This window comes from Sparus aurata, chromosome 8, assembly GCF_900880675.1.
Source record: "Sparus aurata chromosome 8, fSpaAur1.1, whole genome shotgun sequence".
In the NCBI taxonomy this organism is placed as follows: Eukaryota; Metazoa; Chordata; class Actinopteri; order Spariformes; family Sparidae; genus Sparus; species Sparus aurata.
The window spans coordinates 2784080-2805268 of NC_044194.1; the positions used below are offsets into that span (position 1 = coordinate 2784080).

Here is a 21189-nt window from a genome sequence, read left to right on the forward strand (position 1 = left end):
ATGTGGGAGCTGCTCAGGTCCGAGTGTGTGTTGAGGTGTGATGGTGTGTCTAGAATACCTGTGTGTGACAGGTTAGCAGCACCGAGGGGCCCCTGTCCTCCGGGTGATCCCGGGGGGCCAGCAGATGTCCAGCAGCAGATTAAATCGTAGCTTAACAGGGGCCGCCGTGTCGCCTCCGCTGGCTCACAGACTGAAATAGCGACGTATAGCTCCACACAAGGCTTCCATACTGTCACTGCACAGAGAGGGAGGCTGTAAAACTACTAAAATAAGACCAGTGCTCATCCTTACATCAACACAACCAGCTGCACAGCTTCTGTCCAAACCTAAAGGATAGTGAATGTTCAGTCATACACTCCCACATGCTGATGCAAGGTCAGGCCAAGATTCATAATACACAAAATATTCTCCTGAACAACTGGAGCAGCTGGGGACTTGTGTTAAACTGTAAAAAAAACAACAGGAAAAGATATAAAACGGCTCCATACAGCTCGTTCAGTGTGATCCACGTCTCCAGCAGCCCCGAGATTCAAAACTGACTTCACAAGACGTTATTTACATCGTTTACTAAGTTGAAATCTTTCAGAAGCCACTGAGATAAATGTGTTTCGCACCCTGTCTGTACAACACAACCACCAGAATAAATGTTAGCTGAGTGTAAAATCCTACTTATTCTATTTATTACTAGTTTAATAGTGTTTATGATTATAGTTATTTTAATATGATGTGAGCTTCAGTTAGCTTTAACCACAAATGGTCAGTAGAAATGTCCTTCAGAAGGAAACTTTGAGAACCATTTATTAACGGATTAATATCTCATCTGTAAATTCTATTTATAAATCGTGTTTTTATTGCCCATTAAAATAACAAATAATGAATTACTTTTTAATTTAGTCTTTGTATTACTATGATAAATGAAGCTGTAAACTATTTTTTTAATGCTTATATTTATTGTACAATTAGTTAAATCCTTTATTAGTATCTCCGCGACACTTGTGATGCTACATAATATTCTGATGAATAATCATTTAAAAGCAAAGTATCCTGATTATTCTGTAGAATGTAGAATGGTATTTGTGATCAGCAGCATGATGATGACGTCAGCTTCTCAGGAGTCCGCAGCTACAATGGATGTTTGTGGTTGCTATGGCAACGTGTAAACGCCGGCGTTGCCATGGAGACATGCTAACGTCAGACTGGCAGTGTTAGCTGCGCTCTGCTATCGCTAACCTGAACTCTCGTTTAAATTATGACAACACATCAGAAACGGGATTAAATAATAAGTGTAAACAGGTGATGGTGTGATAGTGTTCGTCACCAGGTCATTCTGACGCGGCCTTCAGGTGAGTTCACAGCACGTTCGTGAACTTCGGCTCTTCAGTTGGCTGGGAAAGTGGGAAAGCTAACAAGCTAAGCTAGCGCCAGTTAAAGCTGCCATGTCAGAGAAAAGAGAAAGTGACGTGCAGGAGGGAGGAGAGGGTGAGGAGCAGGAGGGGGGAGGGGGTGAGGAGGGAGGCAGCGACACTCACCTACAGCCAGGTGCAAGTACTGAGGAGCAGCCGCCAGAGGACGACGGAGAGCCGGGAGGAGGTGGAGAGGAGGAGCAGGAGGAGCAGGAGGACAGGTCGAGCACAGGTGAGTCCAGTTTGAACAAAAGTGAGTCCAGTTTAACTACAGGTGAGGCAGTTTGACCACAGGTGAGGCAGTTTGACCACAGGTGAGTCCAGTTTAACTACAGGTGAGTCCAGTTTGATCACAGGTGAGTCCAGTTTGATCACAGGTGAGGCAGTTTGATCACAGGTGAGGCAGTTTGACCACAGGTGAGTCCAGTTTGATCACAGGTGAGTCCAGTTTGACCACAGGTGAGGCAGTTTGATCACAGGTGATTCCAGTTTGATCACAGGTGATTCCAGTTTGATCACAGGTGAGGCAGTTTGATCACAGGTGAGTCCAGTTTGATCACAGGTGGGTCCAGTTTGATCACAGGTGAGTCCAGTTTGATGACAGCCACAACCTGGCGCCAGGTCGTGAACACAGATGTGTCCAGTCTGACTGAAAGTGATAGAAGCTTTTAAAAAACCACAATCAAACTTGCATTTCTTTGAGTCTTGGATTAATTGAAATATTAAAATAACTTTTTTAAGTCCGGTGATTGAAAGGTATAATTTCTGTTGATAATCTGATTGGTTCTGCAGTTCTGGGTGGTACGGACGTGTTGGAGACCGCTGAAGAAGCTGAAACTCGGGCTGAGCTGCAGGACGACATCGAGCCGCTCGGACAGCCTCAGAAAACAGAAGCTGGAAACTCAACAGAAGGTGGTGAGACTCTCTCAGAGACACTGCATCTGATTTAACTCATCACACCAAAGGTTTAATGACAAATATGGATTATTTACTTTGAATTTCTCTGTCACAAATCAATATTTACCCTACAAGAGCCTGATACAGCTGATATCAGCCTAAAAAAAATAAAAGGTTATTTAATTCAAGTTGTTTGTTTTTTTGGTATATGGTATAAACAACCTTCTTGCAATTATCTTGACAAATATTGAATTTAAGATATGATTCATGATTAGTGTGAATGATCATTTATGCATCACATTTTTCATTATCACTGAAAAAACTAGTAAAATCCCGATGCTGTGACGTTTGCTGGGGTGGATACCGAACAGAAACGTAATTTTTGTCTGTTCTTTGCTGTACAGATGTGTTGGAGACTGCGGAGGAAGCTGAAACTCAGGCTGATCTGCCCGATGATGCCGAGTCGCTCACAGAGCCTCAGAGGAAAGAAAATGTTGGGAACTCTACAGCCACAGGTGAGAATGATTTACACACTTATCATCGCCCAAAGGTTAAAATCCAAACAATAGTTATAACACACAAAAACACAGAAATCCAGATAAAGAACATATTCAATAAAAAAGACCTTTTGATGTAATTTTTTTTATTTATTGTCCTTTAAATCAAATCTTTATTTTTGTTTTTTAATTGTGTTTGAGGTTATTTGTCACCGTACAATTCACCAGATGCAGCTTAGTATCTATAAACAGATCCTGCATGGGACTGCTAAAAGAGATTGCATAATTCAAAATATCTGCTGTTTGTACTGTATATATATTCATATTAAAATGGTAGTAGAGTTTGTGTCACGTGCAAAACAGAAAATAATTGAAGGAAAAGAAAAAAAATGCACTAAAATAGCAAAAAATATGTAAAAACTGAGACATGAAACAGGATAAAAACACTGAAAGTTGCATAAAAGCATCTTTTTGTTGTTTTCTGATAAATGACACACTGTTCATGATGCTGCCTGTTGATCTTCACTCAGTTTATCTTCCAAACAAAAGTCTTGTAAATGATTTATCTCCGTAAAAAAGATAAAAGCTGCTTCAGGTTTTGGCTCACTGAGGCTCATCTGTGGTGACTCATTCCTCAAATCCATTTCAGTCGTATGTATTCGTGAGGTGCTTGATTCTGGAGCCACGATAGAAACATACCATGACAAAATTATGCAAATCATATTCATTATATTCACATTCACATTTGTGCATGAAGTGTAGGCAGTGAAGTAGCAAAGATGTGTTGTGCTGTTTCCAAGTAACCTCACACAGGATTTATTCAACGTGAGGATCAATATCTTGTTAAAGTTCTATTAGCGACAACAAAGACGGCTGACACAAAGAAACCGCTGCGGTTCTACAGCTGTGGATGAACACTGTGGAGATTTATCATGAAGCTGCTCCAGAAAGAGGGAATGTAATAATCCTGGTTTAATAAAAACAAGCATACTGATTATAAAATAAATTGCTGTATACGTCTGAAAACATCTTTGTATGAACCTTCTAAAAACTCGCTGTCACAATAAAATCCTGCAAATTAAGAAACAGATTTCAGACATGAACCCGCAGCATGACGGAGTGTTTCTGTCCGTCTGCAGTGAAGGTGGTTCTGGTACCAGAGGGTCATGTGATGACCGTGGCCTTCGCCATCGGTCTCAGCATCCAGGAGCTGAAGCGTCACCTCGCTGCTGAGCTCAGAGTTCCTGCTGATGTGCTGCAGATCTCTGTGGACGGTAAGATGGAAATCGAACACGAACGCTGATCTCTTCGGAAAACACTCACCGTGTTCCCAGTATTTTTTAACCTGCGTCTTATATTTACATATGTACTTCCACCACAGAGGTTCTGTTTTCTCCGTGTCTGTCTGTTTGTTGATGTGTCGGCTGGTTTGTCATCAGAGTTTCACAAAACAACCTCACAGATTCCAATAAAACCCAGAATAGACCACGATGCAGATTCAGATAAAGGGATGGATCCAGGAACCTTTTCTCACTTTCTTTAACATTCTGAGGGGTTTTTGATATTATTGCTAATATTTCAGGGAATCCAGGAGTCGTGACACCGGCTGCAATGGCTCGATCGTCAAAATCAGTCAGTGTTTTTCTCTCCGACAGGCTCAGATTGTTAGACATGTGACAATATTCGAACTCTACACAGTCTTCTTCTGCTGCTTCTCTGATGTCCGATCTCTTTCTCACTTCTCTCCCTATATTTTCACTTCTAACTCTGAATTAAGTTTATTTCTCCCGGAGCAGACGGTTGTTGGAGCATCTAACAGATACATGGAGCTGTGAGTCCCTGGTTTTATACTATTCCTCTGTTCTGCACATGGTGTTAATGTGCCAAGCAACAGCAGAACAGGTTCAACTGCAGGAGAGAAGAAGGCTGTTATCAAGTAAACATGGCTGTAGACGATTTCAGTATTTGAATACATAAAACTCACCTGTGCAAAGTTCTTTTGAAGACAGAGATGCTTTTTGTGGATTCTGAGATTTCCTGTCAATTCTCTGAGTCAGCTCGACTCGTCTGTCTGTTGTTTTTCAGGCAGAGCGGTGGAAGAGCAGCAGAGCCTGATGGAGCTCGGCGTCCGGCCTCACGGCTCCACCCGGATGGAGATGAGCTCCACCGACCCGAACGCTCACCCACTCCGCCCCCTGCGCCCCCCAGAGCACGACAACATGCCGGACGTCATCACCGTCCGAGTCCAAGCAGGTGTGATCCATCGTGACCTGTTGATGTTTGTCAGCTTAAAACTTTCTCTGCCCTGCGGTGGTGAAGAATCTGTTAATGCAGCTTTACATGAGTTGCTGTTTGCTGGACTTTTAAAAGAAAATATTTTATTTCAGAACATAGCACAGGTAGGGATGGATTATTATTATAGGATAAGAGTTTTGGACCAGAAGATTTTAGACGTGAGCTGTCTGACTCTCTTATTTCAGATGAGGGCGTGTTCCAGGAGGTGGTGGTGGAGATCGAGCGTCCCCGCCAGCAGAAGGCTTTCCTGGGTGGGTACAGACACCGGCTGACGGGGGTGGAGTTCCACCACGCCACCAGCCAAACCCCCCGCAAGAGCTGCCCTGAGAAAGCACTGGAGGTCTTCAGCCGAGACACACAGGTACAGGACGGAGCTTCAACACACAAATATCTCACAGAAACGTCAGAGTCAGACAGAATTTCATACAGACTAAATATCAATAAAGAAAACAGTAAGAAATTATGATAACAAGTTCAATTAAGCGCATGAAACCACACAGCTGGCAGTGTGTGTGGTGCATTCAAAGGTCAGTCATTACTGCAGAGCATTGTTCTCATTCAGGCGTGAGACAGAGAACGGCTTCATGTGCAAATTAAACAATCTAATTAAAGAGCGAGAGAAAGAGGGAAGATGAGCCTCCTGAACCAGAAGACGAATGGTCGCAGAGACGCCGCTCTGCTGAACGCTGAATTTAATTAGTTTGATTAGGAATATGTTCTGCCTTATTTTATCATAACCTGTAAAGAAGAACATTAATAAAGTGTGCGTGGTGACACTGCTGATGATTTACTAGATCACCTGACACATTTCAGATTGAGTTCATTTCTTCCAGGCTTCTTATTTCGATGAATATCAGCTCGTAGAGACTTTAAATCTCGCAGCAGAGAGATAATCCGTCTCTGACAGCGCTGCTGCTTTGTTTCACTTCAAATTAATGTCTGGCGCTTCTGTCGCTGCCACACAAACTAAACTTTAAATGAGACTATGGAAGAGTTAGAGCTTCTCAGACACTCACAGGATAAATCTCAACACCGACATTCAAACAAAATACCTGACAGTTAAACAAAACACCTGACAGTTAAACAAAACACCTGACAGTTAAACAAAACACCTGACAGTTAAACGAAACACCTGACAGTTAAACAAAACACCTGACAGTTAAACGAAACACCTGACAGTTAAACAAAACACCTGACAGTTAAACAAAACACCTGACAGTTAAACGAAACAGTGTGACGTGTTTGTCAGTGATGATCTTAGAATCACAGGAAATCCTTCACGCTTTATCAGAAAGAGGTGTTTTCTCGAGGCAACGTGTGTGTGTGTGTGTGTGTGTGTGTGTGTGTGTGTGTGTGTGTGTGTGTGTGTGTGTGTGTGCTCTCATCATGGAGCTAGCATGTGACCTGCCTTCACCTTCCTGCACACAGCTGCCCTCTACCTCCTGATTAAATATGTCTGACTCTCTTTCTCTCTCACACACTGTAATGATGCTGGTCGGATACATACATAGATGAGGACGCACAGCACTGCAGTAATGAGACCTGTGTGTGTGTGTGTGTGTGTGTGTGTGTGTGTGTGTGTTCCTGTTGTACAGCAGCTCGTTGTCTATCGTTCTTCGAAGCTCTTTTTCCTTTTGCAGAACATCATTTATCATCTTCAGTAACAACAGTAACGGGGAATCGGTTCACATTAATTGCTAAACCTAAAATATTTTCACCTGCTGTGGAAAAGAAAATATAAAAAAAAAAACAGCACAAACTAGAGACATGAAAACATCTATCCATCCATCCATTTTCATCCGCTTATCCGGGGCCGGGTCGCGGGGGCAGCTGCCTGAGCAGGGACACCCAGACTTCCCTCTCCCCGGATACCGCCTCCAGCTCTTCCGGGAGGACCCCAAGGCGTTCCCAGGCCAGCTGGGCGACATAGTCACACCAGCGTGTCCTGGGTCTTCCTCGGGGTCTCCTCCCGGAGGGACATGCCAGGAACACCTCCCGAGGGAGGCGTCCCGGGGGCGTCCGAAACAGATGCCCGAGCCACCTCAGCTGGCTCCTCTCGATGTGGAGGAGCAGCGGCTCTACTCTGAGCTCCTCCCGGGTGACAGAGCTCTTCACCCTATCTCTAAGGGAGCGCCCTGCCACCCTGCGGAGGAAACTCATTTCGGCCGCTTGTATCCGGGATCTTATTCTTTCGGTCATGACCCAAAGTTCATGGCCATAGGTGAGGGTCGGAACGTAGATTGACTGGTAAATCGAGAGCTTCGCCTTTCGGCTCAGCTCTCTCTTCACCACGACGGACCGATACAAAGACCGCATTACTGCGGCCGCTGCACCGATCCGTCTGTCAATCTCACGCTCCATCCTTCCCTCACTCGTGAACAAGACCCCAAGATACTTAAACTCCTCCACTTGAGGCAGGAACTCTCCTCCCACCTGGAGGGAGCAGGCCACCTTTTTCCGGTCGAGAACCATGGCCTCGGATTTGGAGGTGCTGATTCTCATCCCAGCCGCTTTGCACTCGGCTGCAAACCGCCCCAGGACATGCTGGAGGTCCCGGCTCGAAGGAGCCAACAAGACCACATCATCCGCGAAAAGCAGAGATGAGATCCATTGGCTCCCGAACCAGATCCCCTCCGGCCCGTGGCTGCGCCTAGAAATTCTGTCCATAAAAGTAATGAACAGAACCGGTGACAAAGGGCAGCCCTGCCAGAGTCCAACATGTACTGGGAACAGGTCTGACTTACTGCCGGCAATGCGAACCAAGCTCCTGCTCCGGCAGTACAGGGACCGTACGGCCCTTAACAGAGGGCCCCCGACCCCGTACTCCCGGAGCACCCCCCACAGTATGCCACGAGGGACACGGTCGAATGCCTTCTCCAAGTCCACAAAACACATGTGGACTGGTTGGGCAAACTCCCATGAACCCTCGAGCACCCTGCGGAGGGTATAGAGCTGGTCCAGTGTTCCACGGCCAGGACGAAAACCGCATTGTTCCTCCTGGATCCGAGGTTCGACTATCGGCCGAATTCTCCTCTCCAGTACCCTGGAATAGACTTTCCCGGGGAGGCTGAGGAGTGTGATCCCCCGATAGTTGGAACACACCCTCCGGTCCCCCTTTTTAAATAGGGGGACCACCACCCCGGTCTGCCAGTCCAGAGGCACTGTCCCCGACTGCCACGCGATGCTGCAGAGACGTGTCAGCCAAGACAGCCCCACAACATCCAGAGACTTGAGGTACTCAGGGCGGATCTCATCCACCCCCGGTGCTTTGCCACTGAGGAGCTTACGGACTACCTCAGTGACTTCGGCTTGGGTGATGGATGGGTCAACCTCTGAGTCCCCAGCCTCTGCTTCCTCTATGGAAGGCGTGTCAGCGGGATTGAGGAGATCCTCGAAGTATTCCTTCCACCGCCCGACGATGTCCCCAGTCGAGGTCAACAGCTCCCCACCTCCACTGTAAACAGTGTTGGTGGAGGACTGCTTCCCCCTCCTGAGGCGCCGGATGGTTTGCCAGAATTTCTTCGAGGCCGACCGGTAGTCCTCCTCCATGGCCTCCCCGAACTCTTCCCAGACCCGAGTTTTTGCTTCCGAGACTGCCCGTGCTGCCGCACGCTTGGCCTGCCGGTACCCGTCAGCTGCCTCAGGAGTCCCCCGGGCCAGCCAGGCCCGGTAGGACTCCTTCTTCAGCTTGACAGCAACCCTTACTTCCGGGGTCCACCACCGGGTTCGGGGATTGCCGCCGCGACAGGCACCGGAGACCTTACGGCCACAGCTCCGGACAGCCGCGTCAACAATGGAGGTGGAGAACATGGTCCATTCGGACTCAATGTCCCCAGCCTCCCTCGGGATCTGGTCAAAGCTCTCCCGGAGGTGGGAGTTAAAGATCTCCCTGGCAGAGGGTTCTGCCAGACGTTCCCAGCAGACCCTCACGATACGTTTGGGTCTGCCAGGTCTGTCCAGCTTCCTCCCCCGCCAGCGGATCCAACTCACCACCAGGTGGTGATCAGTTGACAGCTCAGCCCCTCTCTTCACCCGAGTGTCCAAGACATACGGCCGGAGGTCAGATGACACAACCACAAAGTCGATCATTGATCTCCGGCCTAGGGTGTCCTGGTGCCACGTGCACATATGGACACCCTTATGCTTGAACATGGTGTTCGTTATGGACAAACTGTGACTAGCACAGAAGTCCAGTAACAAAACACCACTCGGGTTCAGATCGGGGAGGCCGTTCCTCCCAATCACACCCCTCCAGGTAACACTGTCATCGCCCACGTGGGCGTTGAAGTCCCCCAGGAGAACGACGGAGTCCCCGGTTGGAGCACTCTCCAGTACCCCTCCCAGGGACTCCAAGAAGGCCGGGTACTCTGCACCGCTGTTCGGCCCATAAGCCGAGACAACGGTGAGAGTCCTATCCCCGACCCGAAGGCGCAGGGAAACGACCCTCTCGTTCACCGGGGAGAACTCCAACACATGGCGGCTGAGCTGGGGGGCTATAAGCAAGCCCACACCAGCTCGCCGCCTCTCGCCGCGGGCAACTCCAGAGTAGAAGAGAGTCCAGCCTCTCTCAAGGAGTTGGGTTCCAGAGCCCAGGCTGTGCGTGGAGGTGAGCCCGACTATTTCTAGCCGGTACCGCTCAACCTCCCGCACCAGCTCAGGCTCTTTCCCCCCCAGTGAGGTGACATTCCATGTCCCCATGGCTAGAGTCACCATCCGGGGATTGGGCCGCCGGGGCCCCCGCCCACGACCGCCACCCATATCCCTCTGCACCGGCCCCTTCTGAACCCTCCCGCGAGTGGTGAGCCCACGGGAGGGCGGGCCCACGTTGCTCGTTCGGGCTGCGCCCGGCCGGGTCCCGTGGGCAGAGACCCGGCCACCAGGCGCTCGCCTGCGAGCCCCAACCCCAGGCCTGGCTCCAGGGTGGGGCCCCGGTGACGCCGATCCGGGCGACGTGCACGTCCTTGGTCTTGTTATATTCATCGGGGGCGAGTGAACCGATCTTAGTCTGACCCGTCACCTAGGACCTGTTTGCCTTGGGAGACCCTACCAGGGGCATTAAGCCCCGGACAACATAGCTCCTAGGATCATTCGGGTGCTCAAACCCCTCCACCACGATAAGGTGCCGGTTCAAGGAGGAGATGATCCTTCCGCAGGAATCTATATTGATATATATATATATATATATATATATATATATATATATATATATATATATATACGAGTGGCTTTAACTGTGTAAAAGAGTCTCAGTAGAACTTTGCTGGTCGTTAGTTTATGTTGGCAGACTCAGTAACTCAAACGAGTGATTTACTAAATCAGTTTGTAACATTGAAACTTAAGGAAATGTAAGGTCATTCGAAAATCATACAGATTTTGGATGAAGGGAGTTTTAGACACTGTTAGACTGACGGACAGTTTATGTTAGAGCTGCAACGATTAGGCGAAAGAAAAGTCTGGTTCCAGGTTCTTAAATGTGAATATTTGCTTTGTCATTTATGAAAGTAAATGAAGAGTCTTTGAGTTTTTAACTGTTGGTTTGATGAGAGATACAACTTGAAGACGTTACTTTCAGCTCTGGGAAACTGTGATGATCATTTTTCACAATTTTTGGACATTTTATAGACTAAACGTGATCGATTTATCATAAAAATCAATATTGAATGTAATCGTTATCTGAAGTCTGAGCAGTCTGTGGAGCATCGGCAGTTTCTCTACTCTTCCTTGTTCTATGTCCGTCTGCTTCTGTTTGTTTTATTTTGTGACCTGAGTTTTAACAGACTTCCCAGAACGAGTTTGATCTTTTTTTACCACAGCAGACATTTTGAAAAGCACAGCGAGAAAGAGCTGCCGACAGTAATGAAAGCTCACAACAATGCTGCAGGGATTCATAGTTGACTTCTCTTCAAGTTGTCATGGACACAGTAAGCGACCTTCGACTTTGTTTTAATAAAACAGATTTTCCTCGTGGTCTGTGCTGATGATCTGACCAGGAGACGATCACATCTGTCACAGCGTTGAAATCCACAGAGAGCTAAAGTCACTGTTCTCAGAGACACTCGGCTGGTGGCTGGATCCACGTCTATTATCTGTTGTCTGAACTATATTATACTATGGAGCACACTGCCTAGAGATATCAGGGAATCCTTTAAATTTTGTATTTTACTTGACTTTGTGCATTCTGTGCCAGCTTAATGCATGTATGATCTCCTCACCGTCCTTTCAGACTCACTACGATGGTTCCAGACTTTAAAAGGTCATCAATAATTAAAGGTTAGGCTGAGCCCTTAACCAGTTCTTTTTTATTTTAGGGCAGTCGAGCATCATCAATCTGTGTCACAAGCCGTGGAAGTGTAAAATGTTACCCAGCAGCTCATCTTGCCTGCAGTGAACCTCATTTAAGAGCCTGAAGCCTGCGACCTGATCTGTGGGCTTGAGATGTTTCCCTGCATTACCCAGCTCATCAATATATCAGCACACACGGCCCGTCTGCAGGGCGCGGAGCTGATCTCTCCTCAGACACAATCACTGAACTTAATTAATATTTTCACGGTGTTAGCCCAGCTGAATTTGACATTGGTTGCCTGTATTAGGGTGCTTAACATGTAATACAGTTCTCTGAGGTCCATTCATTCATTCAACCGGAGAAGCTCGGCTGTCTCAGATCCGTCCGAGGACGAGTGGATCGATACGAGACATTTTATCAGATACATTCAGACTGACACGACCGTCCAAAAGAAGAGCACTTTAGCACGTGTTTTGGCTCCCGAAGAGGGCACTTTAGCGCATGTTTTGGCTCCCAAGAGGGCACTTTAGCACGTGTTTTGGCTCCCAAGAGGGCACTTTAGCGCGTGTTTTGGCTCCCAAGAGGGCACTTTAGCACGTGTTTTGGCTCCCAAGAGGGCACTTTAGCGCGTGTTTTGTCTCCCGAAGAAGGCACTTTAGCGCATGTTTTGGCTCCCAAGAGGGCACTTTAGCACGTGTTTTGGTTCCCAGGAGGACACTTTAGCGCGTGTTTTGGCTCCCGAAGAGGGCACTTTAACGCATGTTTTGGCTCCCAAGAGGGCACTTTAGCGCGTGTTTTGGCTCCCGAAGAGGGCACTTTAGCGCATGTTTTGGCTCCCAAGAGGGCACTTTAGCACGTGTTTTGGCTCCCAAGAGGGCACTTTAGCACGTGTTTTGGCTCCCGAAGAGGGCACTTTAACGCATGTTTTGGCTCCCAAGAGGGCACTTTAGTGCATGTTTTGGCTCCCAAGAGGGCACTTTAGCGCGTGTTTTGGCAGTTTATCATGTTTTAACCAGCCAAGGGGCCAGTTTAGTGTGTTTTGCCAACCAAGAGGGCACTTTAGCACACATTTTGGTTCCCAGGAGGGCACTTTAGGGCATGTTTTTCAACAATTGGGCCACGAGGGGGGGCAACTGGTATTCTAAGATATACCAGACAGAAATTCTATTTTGATTTAGAGGTTTTAAGAAGCATCACACCAAATCAAGCTTTTTCTGGCAGGCGATTCTGAACTTTTCACCCGTAACGTGTTATTTATATTGTTTGTAATTATTCATCTGCTCTCTTATATTAATTCAGCCTCTTTGTCTTTGTCTCTGTCAGACTGTAGAGGTGAAGTCTCAGACCCAGCAGTGTCCGGTCGACGCCTCCACCCAGATGACCGGCATCGGCTGCTACGTCTCCTGTCTGAACGACAAGCTGGTCGCCCCCGGCAACTACACAACTGCTGATGAGCATCATGACAGGAGGCTGAGAGCGGTGGGTGAACGCCGTGTGTGTGTGTTTGTGTCATTAACATGCAGGAAGTCTGTTTATAGATAATGTAGAAGCGAGAGCCGCGATCCATCTCGTCATCTAGAGGAACATTTGCACCTCTTGTGGCTCTGGAGGAAAAGTCGAGGCCATTCCTGGAAACACAAACATCACGTCTGAGTAGATCGATGAAATCTGATATTCCTACAAAGTCTTCACACTCACAGACTCACAGACTATACAAGTAGAGAGTTTGAAGATAAAAAAGTTTTCAGTTTATCAGTAACAAATCTTAACAATGTTTATTGTCACTGCTTGTTTGGAGATGATTTCCCACCCCTGCAGTAGAAACTGAATTTGATTTGTCTACAGAGTCTAATGATGTGTTTAACTGTGAGTCAGACCACTGACTTCCCCACATCTTCTGTAGAAAAACACAATAAAACATCTATTTTAAGTCAGAGTTCCTCATCTGAGGGGACAAGTTTATTTTTAAAGAGGCCATTAGAGAAAAATTAAGAAAAGACAAAGTGTTCTCTTTGAAGTTAACATGACATTAAGAGCAACACAAGAGACAGGATAACAGGTAGGAATACTGATAAATAACTATTTTAAGTGGACCAATCAAATTAACAAAAGGACATTAAAGAAATTACATGTGAGAACGAACAACTTCAGGAGTAAACAACACAGACACTTGTGCGTTTTCACCCTGCTGTCTGGAAACATTATGTGTTATTTGTTTCGTCGACAACTTGATCCTCGTAAACTTCTTCAGACAGGATGCTGGGAACTTCTTCAGCCTGTCGGAGGCATTTTAAATCACTCACCTTGTTTCTTGATACACCCTCAATAAGCCTTATTTCAGATCAGTGTATGTTACATACACAGAAAACTGTAGACGAGTTATTAGTATTAGTGGCGTCACTAAATGTTGATATTTAACAACTTAAGCTCAAAAATAACAAATATCCTTTATGCAACAGTCAAAGCTACAGAAGCAGAAGAAGAGAAATGGATCAGACGAAACAAAACTTCAGATTCACTATGAAATTTACAAGGACGCGAAACAAGACCGGACAGTTTCTATTCTCTGAAACCGTTAATGAAAATATCAAGAATAGTAAAACATATTACATCTTATCAGTAACATCATGTCATAACTGCTGATCTGTATTAATCCATGAAAACCAAAATTAAATACAAATTCAAACAAATTTATTTATCCCCGCAGGGCAATTCAGTTTGCAGCCTCAGTCACATAAAAACAGACAAAGTGTTTTTGTCTGGATCGATCCAGACAAAAACACTTTGGTGCAAAAGCTCAGAGACAGAAAGTTTCAGCTCCGGAGAGCAAAAGTGAAGCCAGGACTGAGCTAGAAGTCTCAGGTCCACCAGCGACGGTATTTTAACATCCCCCACATTAATTCTAAAGCACCGAGGCTACCTTCTTTATTCATGCCCCAAGTAGACGGAGTGAGGACCTGAGAGAGACACTGAAGACTTTTAAAAGCAGGTTGTTAATCTTACTTTTATTATAGTTCATGACTAAGTCCTCGTACATCAGAAAGCTTTATATCTATTTGTATCTTTACCTTACAGTTCTGTATACTCAATAAATACATTGTGCAACATATCAGTGCAGAAATGATGAAATCTTGTAGCTCTGAGTTTGTAGAAAACTGACTTTTTTCCTGGACTACAAATGTAAAACAAAGCATGCAGCTATGTGACCTGCTTGTCCCGTCTCTTGTCACCACTCAGGTGATCCGTCTGCAGGCGCTCACTCGGCGCTGGCTGGCCCAGCAGGAGGTGGACCGAGTGAGGAGGGAGCGGGACCGGCGGCTAGCCTGGCTGGAGATGCAGGAGAGGAGGAGGAGGGAGGAGAAGGAGGAGCAGCTGAGAGACCGCCGGCAGCGCTGGATGAACCCGCAGAGGAGGGAGGACTTCAACCTGCTGTACCACGCGCTGGAGAGTACGCTAAAGTTCCTTTAATGAAGAGAAAATACTAATGCCACCCCACCACTGCTCTGTACTGCAGCTGTGTGCAGATGTTAGAGAGTGTAATGTTGTTACTGTGTGTGTTTCAGAGTGGAGGTGTGACGAGGAGCAGCGGATCAACTCGTCCCTGCGAGGAGCTGAGAGGAAGGCGGCTCTCTGCTCGCTGCTGGAGCAGGAGGCGCAGCTCATCGCCGACATCGGACGCCATCAGATCACCGTCCAGCACAACAACTACGACAAAACTGTCAGGAACTTCCTGGACAAGGTCAGAGTCATATAGCCAGGTGGAGCAGGAGGAGTAGTAGAAGCAGGAGTACTCACAGTGTGACCGTGTGTTTCAGTCTGCAGCTCCTCATCAGTGGCGAGCAGCCAACGGTCAGCTGATCGAGATGGACAGTCTTCACATCATCAGAGCCAGAGAGCTGCGAGACCTGTACAGCAGCATGGCCACGCCCACTGAGAGCCGCCAGCAGAGGCTGCAGGTGCTCATGACGCTCAAACACACTGTCAAGGTACACACACTACACACACTACACACACTACACACTGTCAAGGTACACACACTACACACACTACACACTCACACAAACTACACACTGTCAAGGTACGCACACTACACACACTACACACTGTCAAGGTACACACACTACACACACTACACACTGTCAAGGTACACACACTACACACACTACACACACTACACACTGTCAAGGTACACACACTACACACACTACACACTCACACAAACTACACACTGTCAAGGTACACACACTCACACAAACTACACACTGTCAAGGTACACACACTACACACACTACACACTCACACAAACTACACACTGTCAAGGTACCGCACACTACACACACTACACACTGTCAAGGTACCGCACACTCACACAAACTACACACTGTCAAGGTACGCACACTCACACACACTACACACTGTCAAGGTACCGCACACTCACACAAACTACACACTGTCAAGGTACGCACACTCACACAAACTACACACTGTCAAGGTACCGCACACTCACACAAACTACACACTGTCAAGGTACGCACACTCACACAAACTACACACTGTCAAGGTACCGCACACTCACACAAACTACACACTGTCAAGGTACCGCACACTCACACAAACTACACACTGTCAAGGTACGCACACTCACACAAACTACACACTGTCAAGGTACCGCACACTACACACACTACACACTCACACAAACTACACACTGTCAAGGTACCGCACACTCACACAAACTACACACTGTCAAGGTACACACACTACACACACTACACACTCACACAAACTACACACTGTCAAGGTACCGCACACTACACACACTACACACACTACACACTCACACAAACTACACACTGTCAAGGTACACACACTCACACAAACTACACACTGTCAAGGTACACACACTCACACAAACTACACACTGTCAAGGTACCGCACACTCACACAAACTACACACTGTCAAGGTACCGCACACTCACACAAACTACACACTGTCAAGGTACACACACTACACACACTACACACTCACACAAAATACACACTGTCAAGGTACGCACACTCACACAAACTACACACTGTCAAAGTGCGCACACTCACACAAACTACACACTGTCAAGGTACGCACACTCACACAAACTACACACTGTCAAGGTACGCACACTCACACAAACTACACACTGTCAAGGTACACACACTACACACACTACACACTCACACAAAATACACACTGTCAAGGTACGCACACTCACACAAACTACACACTGTCAAAGTGCGCACACTCACACAAACTACACACTGTCAAGGTACCGCACACTCACACAAACTACACACTGTCAAGGTACGCACACTCACACACACTACACACTGTCAAGGTACCGCACACTCACACAAACTACACACTGTCAAGGTACCGCACACTCACACAAACCACACACTGTCAAGGTACGCACACTACACACAAACTACACACTCACACAAACTACACACTCACACAAACTACACACTCACACAAACTACACACTGCTGGTTTGTGAGCTCATATATTTGATTGGTGTAGATGCAGAAACAGTTTATTTTGAAGTTAAACGGCCATTAGAAGAATTTGATTCTTAACTTTAGTGATAAGTCATCACTGTGTTCTGAGTCTGAGGCGTCAGGATCAGTCCAGTCCTCCTGAATGAAGGCAGTGCAAAAACTGAAAGGCACAAAAAGTTGAAACAGAATCACTTTTGGAGAAACACAATGTCCAAAAACACAATGGAGTGTCCCGTAATGTTTCACTCAGCTCGGCCTTGTGCACCTGTTGAAAATACACCAGGATGACCTGGTTTGAGAGGTTAACAGGTTAACAAGTTTAATGATTCACTTATGAGTCATTTTACACTTACAACACCAGAGTTGTAGATTTAGATTTGAGTCTGAATCCCTCAAAGCTGCACGAGAAGACACACAATAACAGTGACGTGCAGAGGATGAACTGAGGAGTCGCACAGCCTGAAGTCGCTGCTCTGCAGTCTGATGGTGCAGCAGCTTCTGCTCCTGGTGTAGGTGTCGGCTTTTAGTATCAGCTGTAGTGGTGTCCAACTCATCCTGGTTGGTTATTGCATGTAAATGTGTAAAGAGTAGAATAATTAGCATTCTAGCAGCGTAGCAACACGATAGCTTCTCCTTTGGTGGATAATGGCGGTTGTTGCCACCTTCTGAGTGACAACACATGTCACCAAAAGAGTTCAGAGTACCCTTCAAAATAAAAGTCTCTGCCTCATACAAACACATTTTATAGGAATGTATAATACAGTTCAGTTCTACCTATTATTGTTGTGTAGCATGACTGTTTCTGTCTTTACTGGACAGGAGCACGCGTGTGCGCTGACCCGGGACATCGTGGACTTGATTGACAGGGAGGTGGACCTGATGACTCGGGGGGTTAAAGCAGCCAGACTGGAGGGGCTGAGGAAGAGGATCTCCACTCTGTTCCTCCAGTACATCAAAATACCAGCGTTTAACCCTGAGGTGGCCAAACTGCTGAAGGTGAGCACAGAGCCCTGCTGGTCTGACATCATTGGGACACTCCTGGATATATAAATATCTCTGTATGATCTAAAATCTACCCCAGGTTCCACAGAATCCCTCCCAGCTGATGAAAGACATGTTCCTCTGCCGGAGCTGTCAACGCTACCTCCGCTCTGCAAACTTCACGCCGTCTGCCAGCAATGTCCTGAGCAGTCAGTGCACCGACTGCACCGTACTCAACAACATAGCAAAGTCCCGTAACGACTACTCCTGCTACCAACACATCCTGAAGAGGCTGAGAGCTGATGAGCTGCAGCTCGACAAGGGGGCCAAGATTCCCTTCCTGCTGCAGGTGATTTGTCACTATGATTAAATTTGTTTTGTTTAGATGCTACAGGCCTGAGGAGGGTTCTCTCCATATCCTGACGTCCACGTGTGTCCTCTCAGGTGGAGGACGTGCAATACCTGCTGGAGGTGATCTGGGCGTCCCGCTCGGTCCTCAACGGCAGCAGCGACCTCTACAACCTGGTGTTTGTCCGCTGGGACCGACGGAGGGACTGGAGCCCCTGGAACTGCCTCTTGCTGTCCAATGAAGAGACTTCGGCTCACATGGAGTTAGAAGACGTCTCCAAGGTCAGTCCATGTCAACATTCACACTCACCTGTCGTTGAAGTTGTCGTGTATCTTGTTGTGTTTCCACCTGGTTTTAATTCTTCTCCGTTCTGCTCTCATTTTGAGATTTGATCAAAAAGGATCTTTGGCATGTTGATTTGTTGTAGTGACTTGAAAAAACTGCCAAGAATTTCCAAGAACTCAGAAACCTTTCAGGGACCTTTTACCTGCTTTTTACTGGTGGAACAAGGTTCTACATGTTTTACCTGAGCTGCAGTCTGAGGACAGAGGAGAACACCTGCAGCAGGTGGTAGCAGCCGCATGCAGCACACAAACCTCAGGCTGCTGTGTTCTCACTTCTAGTTTTCAGCTTCAGTGTTTATGAAGTAAATGTTGATTACAAAATTCAATGTATATGTAACAATGAAACCATCAGCGTTTTCATTGTTTCGCTATCACTACACAGTAAACACACTTCTTTCTGTTTGTCTGCTCAAACAGTAAAAAGTTTGGGCTCAGGCTGTTACACAATCCTACTCTCCCTCCTGTGTGTGTGTGTGTGTGCGTGCGTGCGTGCGTGTGTGTGTGTGTGTGTGTGTGTGTGTGTGTGTGTGTGTTCAGGCGTACGAGGCGACGTTCGTCCAGAGCATTGAGCACAGACACACGCTGGCTCGGCGACACTTCAGGCAGATCTCCGTCATGGCTGAGTACCTGGACCCTCAGCCGGCCGCTGCCCTGGGCAACCAGCTTGTCTGCAGGTCCATCGCCATGGCGACAGGAGAGCGCACCGCTGACACCACAGAGGCCTCAGCTTGTTAAAAACAGACCCCGTGGTTTTCTGTCTTTACTCACAGTTTCCTCCCTCAATTATTTATTGTCTGTAACTTTCAGAAAGATTCAGTCTGAAATGGTTTTTGATGCCGTGTGTGAACGGTAGGATGTGTGTGACCTCTGCATACTGTGCTGAAAGTCCAAGGCTGGTTTGTAAAAGAACTATAAGATAATCCTAAAATCCATCTTCAGCTCCTGATGTGTTCTCCAGGAGCGTTGTCACTGAAGAATAAAGAAATGATTATGAAAATGAAGTCATTGTTGTTTTAAAAATGAAATATTATTAAAAAACAATATGGCAAATCTACAGTCGTGCAGAGCGGTGCACAGAGAACAATCTCTCGTCAGCAAAACCAAGGAGCTGATTATTGATTATAGAGAGACGGAGGTAAAGACACCACCTGTCTACATCAGTGGAGCTGAGGTGGAGCAGGTGAACAGTTATAGGTTGATGAGAACATTTCCTGCTCATCACGCATCACAAAGAAGCGCAGAAAAAGCTCTCCCTCCTGCAGAAACATGACAGACTGACGTGGGTCATCACGGCAGGACAGGAAGGTTCTGCAGCTGGTGATCAGAACCACCCAGAACATCACTGGTACCGTCCACGCAACACAATAGATGTACGTTGTGCAAACATCGACCCTTTAACATCCTCTGTGATTCTGACCAGTCAGCTGTTGATACTTTACATACATTGTGCTGATAATAAGTAATATTTTAAATGCAGGATTGACTATTCTATCATTTTAACTGATAAACTGAATGTTTGAGCTGCTCTGTGTAGCGTGATGTGTGTTTTTTTCACATTCCTTCCTCAGAGTGTATTTTTTCTCTGAGCTCACTGAAACATCTGACTTCACGCCGGCCCAACGCTCTGCAGACACAAGTGTGACGTGGAAGCTTGAAGCCTCGTGTGCACCGTGAAAGTAATACGCGTAACACTCTCATTTTGACAACTAGATAACCAGGCATTAGCTAAAAGGTCAGAGGTCATGGATAGAGCTAGCGACTGTTTAACACTCTCTCTGGACTTTAAGATAAGGAGTTAACGTGTAGCTAAAGACTAATCCCACTTTGCTCGGATTAACATTTGACACCTGTGAGCTGCGATGTGTCACTCTCATTATCAGGACGTAATCCTCACTCTACGTCTAATGACATCTCTCCCCCCCGACACAATATCACTGTCCTCGTGGTAACAAGTCTCCTGGTATGCACCTGCACGTTCAGGACAAATATCGAGTCAGTCTGATTTACTGGATGTTCTGAAAACACGAGCACATTCATCTCATATCACGGATTGTTTTCCGATGATGATTTGAACATAAAGACACGGTGACGTTGTGGATGCTCGTTCTCTTTTTCCCAGTCGAATGTTGTTAATACCTCTGATGTAATTATGTTACGATCCCACGTCTTATTTGTCTAAACCTGCTGACCTTTAATTCAAATTCTAGTAAAATACCAAATGTGCAAGGCTGAAATTTGAGTCAGTGTCAGGCAGTGTCCAAGCTAATGTAGCGTTACAGGCATGGATTAACAATCTACTGAAGATGGAAAACCAACTAAAAGTTTAGTCATTTATGTGTTAAGCACTTGTTAACAGAGAAGCATCAGGTAAACAACATAAAATAAGACAAATTTCCACAAACTTGTTGCAGAAATGTGCAGCATGCCAAGCTGTGAGTATTTCAAGAAATATTCCCTGTTCACTTCAAAACATGGTGAACAAACACAAGTGTCCTTCAACACGAGCAGCCTGGACAGTTGTTAGTCAGAAACTGAATTCCGTTCATTTCTGAGATGAAAATGATGCCAAATCATCCCGACGTCCCGCTGAGCAGGACGGCTGGGT

At 46.5% G+C, this 21189-nt stretch overlaps 1 protein-coding gene across 1 annotated transcript; it reads left to right on the top strand.

The window, feature by feature from the left end:
- Window positions 1-19585, top strand: iqub (IQ motif and ubiquitin domain containing). Its single transcript, XM_030425695.1, has 15 exons — window positions 1-17; window positions 1490-1635; window positions 2196-2318; window positions 2705-2815; window positions 3937-4071; window positions 4883-5050; window positions 5278-5453; window positions 12699-12854; window positions 14613-14823; window positions 14939-15114; window positions 15191-15361; window positions 17730-17906; window positions 17992-18240; window positions 18336-18521; window positions 19122-19585. Exons 1-15 carry the CDS (start codon window positions 1-3, stop codon window positions 19317-19319), a joined length of 2400 nt encoding a protein of 799 aa, XP_030281555.1. The 3' UTR covers window positions 19320-19585.
- The last annotated feature ends 1604 nt before the right edge of the window (window positions 19586-21189 follow it).